General features: G+C 41.6%; 1 protein-coding gene across 2 annotated transcripts in view; it reads left to right on the top strand.

Annotated features, from left to right (window-relative positions):
* The window catches only part of VWF (von Willebrand factor), a 232,140-nt gene that overhangs the window by 189,148 nt on the left and 25,012 nt on the right, over window positions 1-17,980 (top strand). For both annotated transcript variants that reach the window (XM_039539548.1, XM_039539538.1), the window contains 3 exons: window positions 10,444-10,554; window positions 16,282-16,465; window positions 17,160-17,200. In XM_039539548.1, coding sequence (XP_039395482.1) covers window positions 10,444-10,554; window positions 16,282-16,465; window positions 17,160-17,200 — 336 coding nt within the window. The remainder of the gene's footprint in view (window positions 1-10,443; window positions 10,555-16,281; window positions 16,466-17,159; window positions 17,201-17,980) is intronic.

The raw sequence follows: 17,980 nt of genomic DNA, 5'->3' as shown, positions 1-17,980 counted from the left end.
AAGCTTCTTAAACTGGGGATCATTGTTATGATTTCTTGGTAAAGAAGAGCATGTTCTAATACCTCTCCCTCTTATCTATATCTCATAGATTAAGGCCAGAAGGAACCATTGTGATAATACAGGCCATAGGGGCTCCCTGAATTAATTTCTGTTTGAACTAGATCATATTTTTAGTAAAACATCCAATCTTGATTTTTTAAATGTCCAGTAATGGAGAATCCACCACAACCCTCAGTAAGATGTTCCAATGTTTAATTACTCTCACCGGTAAAAATGTATGCCTTATTTCTAGCCTGAATTTATCTAACTTCATCTTCCAGACCTTGGATCTTGTTATACATTTGTCTACTAGATTGAAGGAGCCTTCTATTGTCAAAGTTCTATCCCCCATATAAATAGTTATAGACTGTGACTAAAGTTACCCCTGAACCATTTGTTAAGATAAACAATTCAGACCTCCAGTGCATCTCCACCATTGTCCATAAATAATGTTGGCATCATACCTGACAATGAGCTAATTCTCATCTTCCACAGGTTCTGTGTAAATGTACACATGGCCAGCTTCTTAACTCAGGTCAGATATGCCACTGCCTCTATCCCACCTTTTTTGAAATCCTTATTTATTTCTTCATCTCCTTTCTCTGTGGTTTCCCAGCCCCAGGTCTCCAGAATGGGCAGAGTTCAGCTGGCTACCTTCTCAGATGACAAGTGCATCTGCAATGAGACAATTTCTAAGTGTGTTTCTGCACCAGTGGATCCCTACCAGTGGGAGAAATGGTGGAAGCTCTTGTATAGAGGGGGCTCAGGTGCTCTGACAGCTGTGCCATCTAATCCTGCTGAGGATAAGATTGGATGACAAGGTGTAATAACCTCCTTCCCCCTTATATACTGTCTATGCTACAACTTCCACCACTAGAAGAAGGAGGGGAAATCTTACAAATTTCCCTTAGTAGAAACACAACCAGAAAAAAGATATCCAAGCACATCACCCTCCCATCTCCAAATGATTCTGCTGAGGTCCCATTCAAAGAATCATAGAAATGTGGGACTGGAAGGGAACTTGATAGGTCATCTAGTCCAGTCCCCTGCACTGAGGCAGGACTAATCTAGACCATCCCTGACAGGGGCTTGTCTAACCTGTTTTTGGAGACCTCCAGTGATAGAGATTCCACAACTTCCCCAGCTAATTCATTTGTGCTTAACAACCCATACAGTTAAGGATTTTTTCCTAACGTCTAACCCCCTTGCTGCAATATAAGCCCATTTCTTCTTGACCCATCCTCGGTGGTTAAGGAGAACAATTTATCACGCTCCTCTTTATAACAACCTTTTACATACTTGAAGACAGTTATCATGTACCCTTCAGTCTTCTTTTCTCCAGACTACACAAACCTAGTTTTGTCAATCTTCCCGTGTGGCTCACGTTTTTCTAGATCTTTAATTATTTTTGTTACTCTCTTCTTGACTTTCTCCAATTTGTCCATGTCTTTCCCAAAGTGGTGCCCAGAATTGGACACAGTACTCCAGTTGAGGCCTTATCAGTGCTGAGTTGAGTGAAAGAATTACTTCTTCGAGTGATGGTCCCTATATGTATTCTATAAGTGGGTGCGCATGCACCTGAATCCAGAAGGTTTTCCTAATAGTGTCCATTGACCCACACATGCGTCGTGTGTCCCCTCATGCTCACAGCCAAGGGTATAATAGTTTGTGTGGGTCGATGCCTCTCCAGTTCCCTCTTATGGCTGCATGACCTGAGTCAGAACCGCTGTTCCTTAGAGCTTTTAGTTCTTCCTAAGAGACTGACTTCTGTCCATTTGTATATAGTTGTTAATAGTTGTTTAGAGCATAGATAGTAGTTGTAGGATTAGTAGTAGGTTAATAATGATAGTCATCCTCATTTGGGGAATGTTTATACCCCTTGGGGATTATGCCACACATTCTGGGATTTAAAAACTGTCTTCTGCCTGTGCTCATTCTCAGTGAGTGACGAATAGCAGAGATGTCTTTATTGCCTCAATGAGGCTCATATCACAGCTCATTGTTCCATCTGCAAGTCCTTCCCACCTCAGACCCAGGAAGCTCTGGAGCTCCACCTACATAAATTCCTCACAGAAGAAACAATGAGACCATGTGCTCATTCTGATCTGGGATTGTCAGAATCGCCAGTACAGCAATCTCACTAGCAGTGAGCACTACTTCCTACCTCTTCCCATGTACTGGATCTGACAGTACCAGTGATGAAGGATGAGCCCAGACCCGAGATCAAGAAACACTCTCATGAGCCCAAGAGCAGGTCCCCACATTGGACTGCCACTAAGTGCAGTGTTTCATCCCTGAGCTATGCCAGGTTGGGTGAGATGTCACACGTGGAGACGACTGCACCAGTGCCCAAACTGCCTTGGGTGGAAGGAAAAACTCGGTGCAAATGAGATCCAACAGTACCAACAACCACCCTGGTAGTTTCCTGTTCAGAGTGCTCACTAGTGCATGCACTGCCTGTCTTGCCTCCACCTCCATGCTGCTTGGACAAGCCAGCCACCTGAATCCTCTGGTATTTCCACGGGCATGCCTAGGACTCCCGGCCACTCAGAGCACCTTCTCCTGGCAGTGGAGCTTGTTCTCTCCCATGTTCTATTGCTCTCCAACAACATTGCTGTGGTTACGTACATAAACAAGCAAGGCAGCGCCATATCTCCCAACCTCTGCTCCGCGTCCATCCATGTTTAGAACTGGTGCATCAAACACCATGTAATGCTTCAAGGCATGTGCCTCCCAAGCATCCAAAATGCCCAGCAGACATGCTCAGCAGGACTCTCTTCCTCAACCACAAGCGGGAGTTACACAACATCACACTCCGATACCTATTCCACCAATGGGGCACCCCATGGTGGGACCTCTTCGCCATTTGTGAAAACTGAAAGGGGAACCATGGGAAGGATTTGCATGGTGAAGCTCTTCTCTCCTGGACAGGCAACCTCTGTTACACTTTCCCCCCCCATTCACTTCCTCCCACATGTGTTACACAAGATCCGGCAGGACTGAGCTACCATAATACTTATAGCCCCGTTCTGGCCATGCCAGTTCTGGTTTATAGACCACCTTAGACTCCCCATCCACACACTACTCCAGCTCCAGACACTACTGGATCATCTCGTACAAGATCAGGGCTGACTTCGACATCCCAATCTGGGCCCCCTTCATCTCACGGCCTGGTATTTGGATGGGGCTCAGGGGTAGACAGGACATGCCTAGTGAGACACATCCTCCTCCAGAGCAGGGCATCCACCAGGGCCTACCTCAGAGCTACATGGAGACGCTTCATCTCATGGGCTCACTGCCATCACCATCCACTGCATTATGTCCATTCCTAGCGTCCTCGACTACCTTCTTGATCTCAAAACGTTGGGCCTTGCCCATAGCTCTGTACAAGTCCACCAAGCAGCTCTCAGTGCTTTTTTCCCCCTGTGCATGGCACCTCCAAGTTTACACATCCTACCACCGTCTGTTTCATGAGGGGTTTATTCAATACCTTCCTGCCAGAGCTCAAGCCCACACCCCATGGGACATCAATTTCTTCCTGTCTGCCCTCACAAAGCCACCCTCCGAGCTGCTGGCAATGTGCTCCCTCTCCCACCTCTCCAGGAAGGTGATATTCTTGGTAGCCATTACCTTAGCTAGATGGGTCGGTGAACTGGCGGCCATGATGGCAGACTACCCTTACACCGTCTCCCACAAGGATAAAGTTTGCTTATGACTTCACCCTAAATTCCTCTTAAAGATAGTGTTGGAGTTCCACCTTAATCAGTGCATTCACCTATCTGTTTTCCACCCCAAACCACATGCCTCCCACACGGACAGGGCCCTGCACTCCCTTGACATCCACCGTGCCCTGGCATTCTACCTCCACAGAACTCGTTCCTTTTTCACATCACAGAACTATTTGTGGCCATCCCTGACCAATCCAAGGGCCAAGCCCTCTCCTCCCAGTGAATCTCCAAATGGGTCTCTGGCTGCATCCACGAATGCTACACGCAATCCAACATACTCATACAACATATGTAAGCACAAGAGTCTACATCGCCCTGCCTCACAGACATCTTCATGGCAAGACATCTGTCATGCAGCAACCTGGTGCTACATCCACACATTCATGACCCACTACGTCATTTAGCAAGTGGCAGCTACAGATGCTGCTATGGGCCAAACCATACTGCAGACTTCACTTCCTATCGCATCCTCACACCCACCTCTGCACTGACCACTGCTCACTAATCACCCATGTCTGGAATGCATACAGGGACCATCACTCAAAGAAGAAGGGGAGGTTATTTACCTGTAACTGGAGGTTCTTTGAGATGTGTGGTCTCTATTTGTATTCCAATACCCGCCCTCCACACCCTCTGCCGCAGACTGGACTACTCAGCGGCAAGAGGGACACTGGAGAGGCTCAATGCACGTGTGGGTCAACAAACACTGCTAGAAAAACCCGGACTTAGGTGCATTCCACGCATGCACACCCACGTATGGAATACAAATAGGGACCACACATCTTGAAGAACTGCCAGTTACAGAAATTAACCTCCTCTTCTTGTGTCTTGCTTACAACAATTCTGCTAACACATCCCAGAATGATGTTAGCTGTTTTTGCAACAGTATTACGTTGTTGATTCATATTCAGTTTGTGATCCACTATAACCCCCAGATCCTTCATGGTAAAATCAATTTTGAAACTTACCTTGTTTTCAAAACTCTCTATTTATTTTGTGTGATAAGTTTCTACACTTTTAATTAAAATGCACCTATTTCAAGGTGTTTGTACAAATATAAAAAATTAACAATGAAATAAAATCCACCCCAAAAGCTTTCCATTCAGATCAACTCCAACTTGCAAAATATAAATGGATTTGCTTTGAACTGTGTCACGGCCCTTGTTTCTCTTTTCTCCCCATCTCATTCTTTCTAGTGGCAAGGAGTTTCTGGGAGAGAAAATGGGTCATTGCTGTAATTGCTGAATCTGCCACCAGGAGGAGTAGTGTCTGCACCTTACTGTTCTCCTGGAGGTTTTTCAACATGATTTCTGTATGAGTACATCAAAATAGCTCTCTGGAGCATAATAATAATACAGCGGGTTACAATTTCAAAGGACTATACAAACACTAATTAATGTGAAGGGAACACCTGCTTTCATTCTTGCTTCCTGTCAGCATCCTTAAAATCAGGAACCTGGGTAAATGATATAAACATACTCAGTTTAAGGGTGATGTGATTATGAAAAGCATTTCATACATAACTTTCAGTGATACACATCTTAATCAGACCCATTTGGCTAAGTGTGTGTAAATCGATTATGAAAGATTTTCAGGCCTCTTGAGAATTGTGTTAAATTATAACACAAGAGCATTTGGAGCATTTATGCCGAGGCATGGCAAATGATGATTGTAATGGATGCTGACCATGAAATCTATTACTTTAATCTCCAGTATTTCAAACTGACATTTTTCTTTGAAGTAGCAAAGTTTGTCTTCTCCCATATGTTAAGCATGACTGTAAAAGGCTAACGTTATATGCATGAAAGATCAAAGAAAAGATATTTTAAAGGAAGACTGTAGTTTGAATGTTGACTGTGAAACGATCGTATTTAGTAACCATGTAAGTGACTCGGAAGATTGTTACGAACGCTTTGTTTTTATTGCATTAGCTCATTGCAGAACAAGGTACAATAAATCTTAATGCTTTGAAGACTTGTAAACTGGGGGCCAGGTGCTCAGCTGGTGTAAATCAGTATAGCTCAATCAATAGAGCTGTGCTGATTTACACCAGCTGAGGAGCTGGCCTGAATATTTCAGCATCATCCAAATAAATCCTGTTGGCTCTATCTCAGTCTCTCTCAGTCTCTGATTATATCCCTTTAATCTGTGTCAGTCTGTAATATATCCATCCCCATGGCATTTAAGTGCTAAATATTCATGGATTTTTAAGAAAAGTCCCTATTTTGAGGGATGATCTCCATTCTCTTTTCCACCCTATTGTTAGAGAGGGGGAGCTGAAAGAGTCTCTATTCTGTTTGCAAAGACTCAGCATCCTCCTGAGGATGAAGTGTGCAGCAGCTCCCAGACCTCACGGAAAGTTAGAATTAAAGAGAATATGTGGAAATATGCCAAGTCACAGAATATGTGGATCCCTTTAATAACCTTAAATAGTCAATGAATCAGAGTGTAAAATCCTCTGTCACTTCTGAAGGGCATGGAATTAACTCAAGTTCCTCCTATGTTTATTGCAAACCTAACTCCAATTCAACAGAGTGTGAATATTCTCTATCCTGTGATTTTATCCATATGCTGTCACTTTCCCTTGTTGAGCCCAATTCTGTCTCAGAGCTTGTGCAGGGGGAGAGAGTTGGTGTAACTAAACCCTTGTAAGTTTCCCCACAGCTGCTGCTTATTATTACTCCCAAGTCAGCCATGTGCACCTGCTCAAGTGTGAAGGATGATTTGTGTTCATTATTCCTTACCTCCCAGGGCAATAGGATTTTTTAGACCCATAGACAGTGATCTTCATGCCAATGTGACAGAGGCTTGGAAACTTAGCACAGGCTCATTTTGAATTTTGAATCTCTATTTGAAATGTGAAATCCAAATGTATAAAAGACCAGGGCGGAGGGGGAAATAAAAGCAGAAGATCAGTCATTGAAAACAGGGGAACTAGCAGAATGTTGAGTCAGTGCAGTAAGTAAAAACTTGAACAAAAAGTGTCAAACAATGTTGCATCATAAGTGGTCCCAGAACTATGAAGGGTAGAGATGGTAAAGATTGTCTAGTCTGTTTAATCCAATCTATCCAGAAATGTATGTGGCACTCATCACCATAGTATCTAAGGATCTACTAGAGGTCTGTCTACATTGCATTTTCAAACCCACTGCAGCGAGTCAGAGCCCAGGTCTACAGACGGGCTCACATTATGGCACTAAAAATACCTGTGTAGACATTTGAGTTTGGGCTGGAGCCCAGGCTCTGAAGCTAGGGACGGGGCAGTGTTAGATGTACCCTAGATCATTTTGTCCATACACTGCCCAATGGAGGGTTGTTCCCAGCAATATATGTTCTAGTTTTTTATTCCAGTTGATTTTCAGATCCTCAAACAGGCTTCCTTCACTTCTTTTAGGAGGTTATTGAGCTAGCTAAAAAGAGCTTATTTTTCCTGATAGTCATCATATATTTTCCTTTACTAAAAATTTACTTGCACCCATTTGTGTTTTAAAACAAATAAAAGGAACTGTCATTGTACTTGTGAGCTCTTACTTTCATGTTGTAAATAAATTGACTAATTTGTCTTCTGGAGAACAATTCTTTATACTATAGAGGAGACCTGGGTATCATAAACGAGCCAGATCCATAGAGAGTTTGACTCAGTTTCCAGTCCCACAAAGAGCCATGATGTCATTTGCACCTCTAGCTGGGCCACTAGTTGGGGAAAATGTATTTATGAAAATTGTTGAGAATTCTGAAGCACATTTCAAATCTGCTATTTTCACCCCCTTTTCTTTGCAATTTCAGATCCCATAGCCAGGATCCACTTACTCAAGAAACTGAATAAATTCTGGGCAAAAGCAGCTGATTATCTTATTTTTATTTGTCTATTTGAATTTATAACAAAGATAAAAAGCATCTGTCACATGCCGTAGGTGCTTCTGACATATATTTAACAAACGGAAGCAATGCAAAATAACAGATTCAGCAGCATGACTTCACACACAATCAAAATTATGCTACTAAAGACTCAGTCTTCCGCTGTGATGTACATGGGCAAACCTCTGTGCCCGCAGAAAGCCTCATTACCTTCAGAGATCTGTCCACATGAGTCACATTGCAGGGCCAAGGCCTAAAATATTTATATTAAAAGATACAATAAAAGTTATTCAAAAAGGGAACAGAAGCCATGCTTAAGTGCCCAGTCATGGAGGTTTAATATTGAAAGGTCAAATGTATAGTCTGTTTGCAAACTGTTTACAGAATCTACTGGCTAAAATATGTTCAAGTAAACTCTTCATGAGGCTGTTTTGAATTTCTAAGTTAAATACTAGAGCTAGAGGAAAATTTCCCATTGAAAGATTTTTACCTGATATTTTTTTGGCAAAACAGAAATTCTTATGGAAAAAAAAAGTATTTTTATTGAACATTTTTTGTGGAAAACCAAAAATGTTTTGGTTTCAAACTGAAAATTTTCAATGGAAACCTGAAAATCTGCAAAGAAAAATTATGACCAAACCAGTAACAAAATGTGTTTTAACTGAAATGTTTCATGAGAACAAAATATTTCCCAAACAACTCTGTTAAATACATCTGTTTGTCAGGAAGATCAGTCAGTTTTGCACTCTGTTCTGCCCCATTCATTATGCAAGGTGGCTCATGCCTTCAGGTACAGCGATTGGGCTGTCCATGAAAAGAGGCTGATATTGACGTTGGCAGGGCTAACTGTGGCTGGGACAGGAGTAATGGGGTCAATGCTTCCAACATCCAGGCAGAGCCTTCCTAAAAAGCAGCCATCCACTGTACAGATGTAAAACCAGAGTGAAAGGTGGCACTGAGCTTATTTAATATTTTAGTCCCGTCTCAAATTCAGGTCATCATGTTGCCAGCTCAGTATTGAAAGTAAAACTGCTCTATGCCCTATGGGGATCCATGCTTTTCAAACCCAGAGATGGAGAAATAAAGATCATTGCTTTCTTTCAGTTAGCCAGATGCTCCAGTGTTGTATACTGTGTGGTGGTTGGTTATTTTATGAAGGAAAGTAGTGGCCAAATCACCAGTGAAATGATCAGCCAATACATTTTTCTGCTCCATATGCAATTCTCTGCAAACTGAGGATATTGGCTATAGCAACTCTGAATAACTCTCCGCCTTTGTTTGAGTATAAACCCAGTCAGATGGCTGAACATATTAAGCATTTTTCTGATTCACCCTTAATTTTGAATTCCCTCCTTTTTGTTGACTGTTCTGATTAACAACCATGACGCTGCTAGAATAGTTCTTTCTTACATTTTCTTATTCCGTAATAGTTGTAAATCAGCAAAACCATTAGCCCCCCTCCCCAGTTATATAGATGTTTCGTTGTTGTTGTTTTTTTAAATGGAGATGATACTGTGATCCTTAAAGGTTTATTTAACCTGGGATTCACTTTGGGTTTCTAACCAGGACCTAGCCTATCCCACAGTTCTTTGTAGCCACTTGAGAGCTTCCCTCAGAGCTGATCGCTGTGAAAGCAAAAGAGTTGAGGCAGAAGAGGAACTGCTCTGAGATTGGGTGTGGTATGAGAGGGGAGGGAGAAGAGAGATGTGCTGTTGTTTTTCTTCCCTTTTGCTTGCTCTCATTGGGCCATAGTGTCTGAAAGATTTTGCTGCTATTTTTTCCCAATCTGTAGGGTCCAAGCCAGTGGGCACCTCTTCATAACTAACCTGTGCATGAGGTGCCATGGGTTGCGAAGTCCTGGTATAGTGGACTGTGACAGGTCTTTTACAGCACAGACAAAGAATAAATGAAGAGATTGTTATAGAAAATAAGAGGAATCGGCCAGTGGAGTGCATTAATTTGCTCGTCCTCAAAACTAGAGGGTAGTGCAAAGTGCAACAAATTTTACCTGGATAAAATAAAATGCTTGTATACAATTAAATGTTGGAACTCACTGCTGCAAGATATTATTGAAAGAAATAGTTTAGGGACCAAAACATGCTCATTTTAATGTTACCTCAGCCTCCCCATCCATCTTTGCTTGTTTGTTTCATCTATATGTTAAATCTTGTCAGAAATCTAGATTGTAAGCACTTTGGGGCTGGAGTTGTATCTTTTTTACTGCATGATTTGTACAGAATCTAGTGCAATGGAGCTCTGATCCTTATTTGGAGCCTGCCAGTGTTCATGCGACACAATAATAGTAATAATAATAATTAATTATGGTAATCCTGCAAAGTGCTAGGCACCATTGACTCTCATTGAATTCAGAGAAAGGCTGCTCAGCACTTCACTGGAGATGCTCATATCCTTTCAGGACCAGGCCCTTAGTAAGATTCAAAATGGACTAGACACATGAATAAGAATAATGTCTGCAGTTACTCTAGTTAGTGGGAAAAAATCAGTGGCTTCAGTAAACGAATCAGCAGCCGATAATCAGAAGTCTCTACCTGTAGTGAATAATATTGCACAATTATGAGGGTTTTTCACATTTTTCTGAAACACATAATATTGGCCACTTACCGTGGACCATTTGTTCTGTTACAGCAATTCCTGTGTCCTTATAGTTTTGTTTAAACTGCACTATACAATAAGAAATTGTACTATGACACAACCTTAATGTTAAGTGTCTCTTGCAAATGTATCATCATCAAACTTCTCATTGTCTTGTGTTGCTTTCTAATATAACTACAACCACTACCTTGTTCTCCTCTGACAGGGATATACGTATGTCAACCAGGAAGGGGAGTGTTGTGGAAAATGTCAGAAGACGATGTGTGAAGAGCAGAACTCATGGTCTCGAGGGGAGGTAGATGTTCGTTTGCATGAGGTAAGGTCAAGAGTTCCATCCTGCTAACAATGTGCTCAGTCCTCCTCGTTTAGGAAATGGGACTAAAATGTTTTTCTCTTCTAGAGGAGAAGGGAAATTGTGCAGGTTGCTTATTGTGTAAACAGATCAGCTGGTTGTCATGTCCATGTTTAGTTTATTAGGATTTCACATCTTCAAATGCATGTTACAAATTTAAAGTAAACCTTAAAATGCTTCTGTGCGTGAGATATTATTATGCCCAACCGAGGCATAGAGTGACTAAGGCTCCTTGTGCACTATGAGCGAGAGGTGTGGTTCCCAACTTCCCAACACATATTCACACGTGCTGTAGGAGATCCAGCACACGTCTAAATAGCAGTGCAGCTGCAGTAGCACAGGCAGCAGCTGTGGAGCTGTACGTACCCGCAGAGTGAAGTTGGATTTGTGCTCAGCATGGCTGTGCCATGCCCCTGCCGCTGCTCCCTGTGACTACTATTCATTCTTGGTCTGGCTCTCAAAGAGCTAGAGCGAGTATGTGTACGCAAGCTGAGAACCACATCTCTACCTCGTAGTGTAGACGTAGCCTGGGTGACTTGCCCACAGTCAAACAGCAAGTCAGTAGAAGAGGAAGGAATTTGTATCTTCCAGTACCATGCTAAAACTACCAAAGTCTTTTAATCTTAATGTTTTAGGCTCTGTTAACCTGAGCCAGTCATAGACTCATAGACTTTAAGGTCAGAAGGGACCATTATGATCATCTAGTCTGACCTCCTGCACAATGCAGGCCACAGACTTGGTTCAGACTCTACTGTCATAGATTGTATGACAAGAAAGGAACATCACGATTATCTAGTCCAACCTCCTACATAACACAGACCATAGAACATGACATATTAATTCCTGCATCAAGCCCATAGCTTCTGTTTGAGCTAGTGCATATCTTTTAGAAAGACTTCTCACATATTAGTGACACTAAAAAAAAGGAACAGGAAGACATTAAACCTTCCTGAATATAGGATAACCTATCAAAATAATTTAGTCAGCAAAATATTTGCATTTCCCTCTTGCCTTAAAAATAGTTTATTTCTTGGATGTGAACCAATAAGCGCTGATTTGGTAAAAAATGTAAGGACGTGTATAAAACTAATTAAAACAGATGAGACTTAAACCCATGCTCAGAGCTGGGCAACATTTTTTAAACAAATCATTTATTCACTGAAAAATGCAGTTTTGGGTTGAGCAAAACTATTTGCAAATTTGCCACATGTTGGCAAAATGCAAAAATGGCGGGCCTAGAGTCAGCAGCAGACTTAGATGCCATTCACAAAAGAGGAGGAGGTGTATCCCCTTTATAGAACCGTGGCTAGAGCACTCAGCTGGGATGCAGGAGGCCACCACTTCAAATCTCTGCTCTGCATGATATGGGTAGGGATTTGAACTTGGATTTCCCCCATTATAGGTGAGGAGGGTCCTGACCGCTTGGTTATGGGATATTCTGGTGTGGGTCTCTCTCAGTTGTCCTGTTCCACTTTGTATAAATAATTAAATATTCACTGGAGCCCAATTCTTTCCCCTCCCAGATGAGTCCCCTGACTACAGAGCTGAGGGGGGTGCACCTCCATCACCTCTGGTGGTTTTGTGAATGGCATTTCTGAATTTCCTTTGCTTTTAATAAAAAATCAGTTTACATTTGCCCAAATTAAAATGAAACATTTCATTTTGAGTCAAAATTATTGATTTATTTAGCCAATAAAACTGATTCTGAGGGGAATGTTAATCCAAAACTCTTAAAAAAATTTTTTGGTTTGTCCAGCAAGTTGATTATTTGGATAGATCTATCCAGGCTTAACTTTAAACATATGTTCTAGTGCTTTGCTGAATTGGGTCCCTGATGATTCTCTCCCGGACATTCTAATTCAAAATATTTTGGGTTTTGTTTTGCCTTTAAAAATGTAAATAGTCCTTGTTGCTTCTGAAATTTGACACAACACTGAGACAGCACACATGATTCTATGTTCCTGAAGTCATAGAACTTTGTTATAAAACATGCAGCCCCACAGCCTCAACATTCCTGCAGGATGAGCACTGTTGAATAACAATGATGTGCTGTAAAAACACACACTCCCTTCTTGCAGATCAGGTGGAATTTAATGGCATCAGAGAGTTAAACTGCTAATGTCTGCTGTCCATAAACGTGGGGCGTGGAATGATGTAAACTGAGGTTTTCTTAGCCTTTGAAAGTCAACCAGTAATACTGAAAAGAAGTGATGGTTTTTTATAGCGCTCAGTCATTTCTGGCTGTAAACACCCACATCCACTGTTCAATGTTTGTAAACTTGAAAGGACCATCTCTCTGTCCTTTGTGTATATAAGATTAGAACTTTACTATGGATGGCTCAAGAGATTGGTACCACCATACTGACCACCGTGAACACTTAGTCTAGACGCGATAAAGCAATCCCCAAGCACTCTCCCGTCGACTTCTGTACTCTACCGCTGTGAGAGGTTCAGGGGGAGTCAAGGGGGAGCAGCAGCAGTCGACTCACCACAGTGAAGACACCACAGTAAGTCGATCTAAGTACATCAACTTCAGCTACATTATTGACGTAGCTGAAGTTGCGTAACTTAGATCAATTCCCTCCCATTGTAGACCAGGCCTTATTCATCTGTAGGTTGCCAGCTCAATCTATCTGAGGTTAGATGCTACCTAAAGATATTACCATATGAAGTCTGTGCAGTGGACTGTTTGAACTGAGTAGCTGCTGTCAGTTTGCTTCAAGCAGGACATCACATTTGGATATTCATTGGCACACTCAGTGATGCCAGGGACTGAATGGAGATGGAGATAGAGGTGTGAAAATAACAGATTTTTCAGTGTGCTGGCAATTCCAAAAAACTGAAAAATAAATCTGTTTTGGGTTGAACTGAAAACCAATGAGTTTTTTAAAAATTTTCAATGAATCAAAAAGTTGAAATAAACATTTTGGGTTGAACACAACATTTCAATTCAATGTCAAGGATTCTTTAACATTTTTAAAAAATTGCATGGAAATTCAAAACAAAAGCCCATTTTGAACTGAAAAATCAGAACGTTTCATTCTGAAAATATCAAAACAAAACTGCTTTTTGGCAAACATTGCAGGTCTGGTGACAGCTCTAGATAGAGAGTGAATTCTCTCTCTCCCCATTAAAAAGGGTGGCTCAGAGTTGAAGCACATTTCCAGGGGATAGTAAGAAGACGCCAGTACTGTGGTTGCCTGTGCTGCACTTGTTGTCTGCTCAGAATAACATTTTATTTTCAGCACCACATTGAGTAGAATTTCTTTGTGACTGTTCCAGAGAGTTCAATAGTAAATGAATAGCTGGAAGAAATTGAAATAAATAATAAAGGAAAAAAAAACAGACCCCATTTACATGTGCAGCAGATATCCACCTTGCTTTGCAGACTAGTGGGATACTGGTTTTCTTTTTCCCTTCATTTACGTATTTCTTCAGCCTAATCATTTTGTTCTGCTCTTAACCCTGCGAGCCTTGGCAAGCCTCTGCCTGCCCGAGTAGCATTAAATTGCCTAATCCTGTGCAGCGGTTGGGGATCAAAACAGTAGGGAAGGAAAATAGTAAGTTAAATATAATAGAATGCTAGACCTTCCGTTTCTCCTGCTTCTTCTCCCCAGTTTAAAACAGATGTGCTAAACTGCTTTCACTGTTCTACATATTGCTGTCTACAACTATTCAGTGCTAATTCTTCATTGCATTTTTGCAAAGAAAATCAGCTTCTTTCCTTAATAATAATAATAATTAATAATAATTAATAAATAATGCAACAGCTCAAAGACTTCACCCCTCATATTTTAACTGACAGCAGTCCTATGTACCAACATCATTCTCTGCTTTAGAAATCAAGGTTTCAAAGAAACGTGCTGTCATCTTCCACTGCATCTACTATTCTTTACTGTCCTATATAAACCATAGAATCCATATACACTGATGTGTGTAGCTGTCTCTTTCTAGCTATTAGCACTGAAATAACTCATTGGGTGACAGAAAAAAGTGGACTGACTTTCCCAGTGTCTCATACATTGAAGGTTGATGCTCTTTTTAGTATTAGAAAATGAGAGCCCGATTGTCATTTACACTAAAGCCCCTTGACAACACTCTGGCAGTAAGTTACATGTACACCCACTATAAAGACCCTTTATGCGGCCAGAGTAGTGTGAATGACTTTGAATATTTATCAGCCTTTTTTTTTCCTAATGAATATTTTTAATTTGGACATATTTTGTTATGAGTTCTACCTTTATCTTCTGTCTGCTAGAACCAAGGTGATTTTTCTCAAACGAAAAGCCACAAACTAAAATAGCTCGTGGTCTTTAATCAGTAATTATGATGAATGATTTATTATGTATTTATTTTAATTTGATTTTTTTTAAAATGTACCACATCATGTGTCTCATAGTGAACGGGGAAACATCATTAAGAAAAAAATCTTGCAAGGGGCTTGGCTCTTCCTCATCTCCCATTAAGAACCACTCCCATTCCTAAAGCTAGACACATGCTTGAGTACCTTGCTGAATCAGAGCCAATGTCACTGGGAGTTAATCTCCTGGCATTCTTAGAGGACTGAGCCCTTCAGATCTTTCCCAAGAAGTCAAAAGACAGAAAGATGTTCCCAAAATGTCTCTATTCAGAGAATACATTCAACGGCTCTCAAAATACAAGGCGCTCACACATTGCTGTGGCACCTATCAGTTGGTGTTTAGTATCAGTCATTTGCTTTCTTTGCTTTTTCTTGGCACAGAAGGGAAGTCAATTTCATCTTCAGTTCCTTTCCCAAGGTTCTGAAATGATTCTTAATTATAGTCAATCTTCCTTCACTGTCGGTGTTTGTGCCACTGTGGATTACAGTCACAGTGGGAAGTCCCAGTTCTATCTGGCACCCTTACGTATTATAGCTGTAATAATATTCAGCATTTGTACAGTGATTTAGCTCTTGAAAGCATAGTATAAACATTAACAATGTTAGATTTCAGTGAGCCTCAGAATCCCATGGTTCATGATTTCACTAGGCAAATGTGGGATTGCACAGGACCAAGACTTTGGCCTGGCCTCTGTCAGCACCTCCTCCCATCATGCAACGATAACCCCTTTTTTCTGGCTTCTGTGGCATCCCTTCCTAGCAGTATGATCTTGAGGGTCCCTATCTTTCTCACCCAGTGGCAAGTACCACCATCTGTATCCAGCAACAAGGATCTGACCCCTTTCTCCATTCACAAATCCTTTCTGCCCAAAATATGTTACCAAAGTCTGCCTCTGTCTCTGTAAGTCTGAATTCCCACAGGGCCCCTCAGAAACAGACAAATCTGCCATAGTTCCTCTGAATCCAGAGCAGCCGCTAAGAGCAATTTTTTAAGTTAAATCTAATAATTGGTCCCCCTACACACAATTTTCATGGAGTAAAATTTCTCCTAAATCTGTCGCTGTCACCCCTAAATTCTGTAATCTATTCAGCAGTCTATTTCATGACCTCACCGTCCACACCAAGATTTAGGGAGAACCGTGTGGTGACAGATGGCTACCATGGTCCTTGCTGAAAATTCTGGGAGTTAAAGCATAGGGAATAACTGCTTGGGTCTGTGTCCAACAGCTTAAATCAATCGTCATTTTGGGTTTGTTATGGTGCCCCCTCCTCTATCCACTGCACAAACACGACCAACTCCTCCTAACCCTTTTGCAATCTCCCATGCTTAGGTCGGCACAGAGTGGCGATCCCCCTTCAGCCCTTGCATTATCAACAAGTGTGTCCGAGTGAACGACGAAGTTTTTGTTGAGAAAAGGAACGTGTCATGTTCTCAGATGGATGCACCCACCTGCCATTTAGGATATGAGTTGCGCTGTGACCGAATAACAAATTGCTGTCCCTCCTGCCGGTGCGGTAAGGTTTCACAATTGCTAACGGCATCATTAGAGGATTCGGGTTCTGTGGCTCACTCACTGATTTTGTACATCTCATTAAGAGCCTACAGAAATACATGTTATGTAAACGAATTTAATCTGAAGTTGTCCTGTAATATTGTGAATACAAATTGCAGCACCTTCCAGACAGTAGCAAACAGCCCTGGCTTTAGTTAAAGAAGAAACTCAAATTTGATTAGTTACAGTGACCATGTTATTACTTACTCTTTGCAAGTCGCTCTCCTTGTCTCCTTGTCGTCTGCCTCTGAACTTGGCTTACGGAAATACTGGTGTGAGAAGCTGTGAGGATAGGAGTGGGGGAGAGCAGTGAGAGTGGAGAGAAAAAGGAGAAGAGTCTACCACTGATAGAGCAGCTATCAGGGGATCTTCTGTAAGTGGGAAGCCTGAACTGTAGGGGACTTCATGCTACATATTTGAAAAAAATAGGCAGCTAAGGAAGGTTCAGAAGGGGAATTCAGGGCAGCACTGCCAAAAGTAGGGCCTCTGGGAGGTATGATGTATGGGTAGGGCCAAATCTTGCCATCTTCATGCAGGGACGGCTCCCATTGACATCAGTGGAAATTTTACCAGGTGTGCAGGATCAGGGCTATAATATATACAACCTTATTGCAGTGCCCTAGGTAGCACTAATAAGTATATGTTTTCTTTTCCAGAACCTGTGAATGGTTGTGTTCTGAATGGCACCATTCTCGGGGTAAGATAATATTCTTATGTCAAATGCCTCTAAGATATTTAAATATTTTAATGAGAATTTGTAGAGTATAAATGAACTACTATGTAGATACCATTTACAGACTCCTCTTCCTCAAATGGAGACTTGGAAAGTGTGGTCTCATGGACCGGGACTCAAGGGATCTGGGTTGAATTCCTCGCTGTGCCAGAGATGCCCTTTCTGACCTTGGGCACCTCTTTGGATACTGTGATGATGGGGGCCTTGTAAGTACTTTCAGACCACCACAGTCACAGGAAACAGATTGTGAGAAATATGCTGATAGATGGTCCTTGCTCATTCCAGAGAAAGGAGACACTTCTCTTGCCCCACCCAGAGGTTAAAGCAGATTCAAATAGGAAGGAAAGCACTCAGCACAGCGTCTGAGGGGAGGGGAAACTCTCCTTTGCTTTTAGTGCTTCTCACTACTTGAACCCATCTCACCCTCAAGATCCCTAACAAAATTGAGAGAAAATTCCTTCTCGACCTCCTCACATCTAGTGGCTGGTTTAACCCTAGGCATGACAGTGAGAATGATCAGAGTTAAGCATCTGAGCTCATGTATACCCAAAATGAGTCCTAGCAGTTGACATTGTTTTCTGAAATCCATATTCTGGCAGTATATCTAGTAATAGAGAATTCCAAATATGTTGATCACCCTCGAGAGGAACAAGCCCCTCCATATATTTAACCTAAACTTTAATCTCTAAATTCCAGGAGTGTCCATAAATTTCCCTCTTGCTGCTTATTTAAAATATAACTATC

Source organism: Mauremys reevesii, linkage group 1 (assembly GCF_016161935.1).
Source record: "Mauremys reevesii isolate NIE-2019 linkage group 1, ASM1616193v1, whole genome shotgun sequence".
NCBI lineage: Eukaryota > Metazoa > Chordata > Testudines > Geoemydidae > Mauremys > Mauremys reevesii.
Note: the sequence above shows the minus strand (reverse complement) of the source record. Positions and strands in the feature narration are given on the sequence as shown.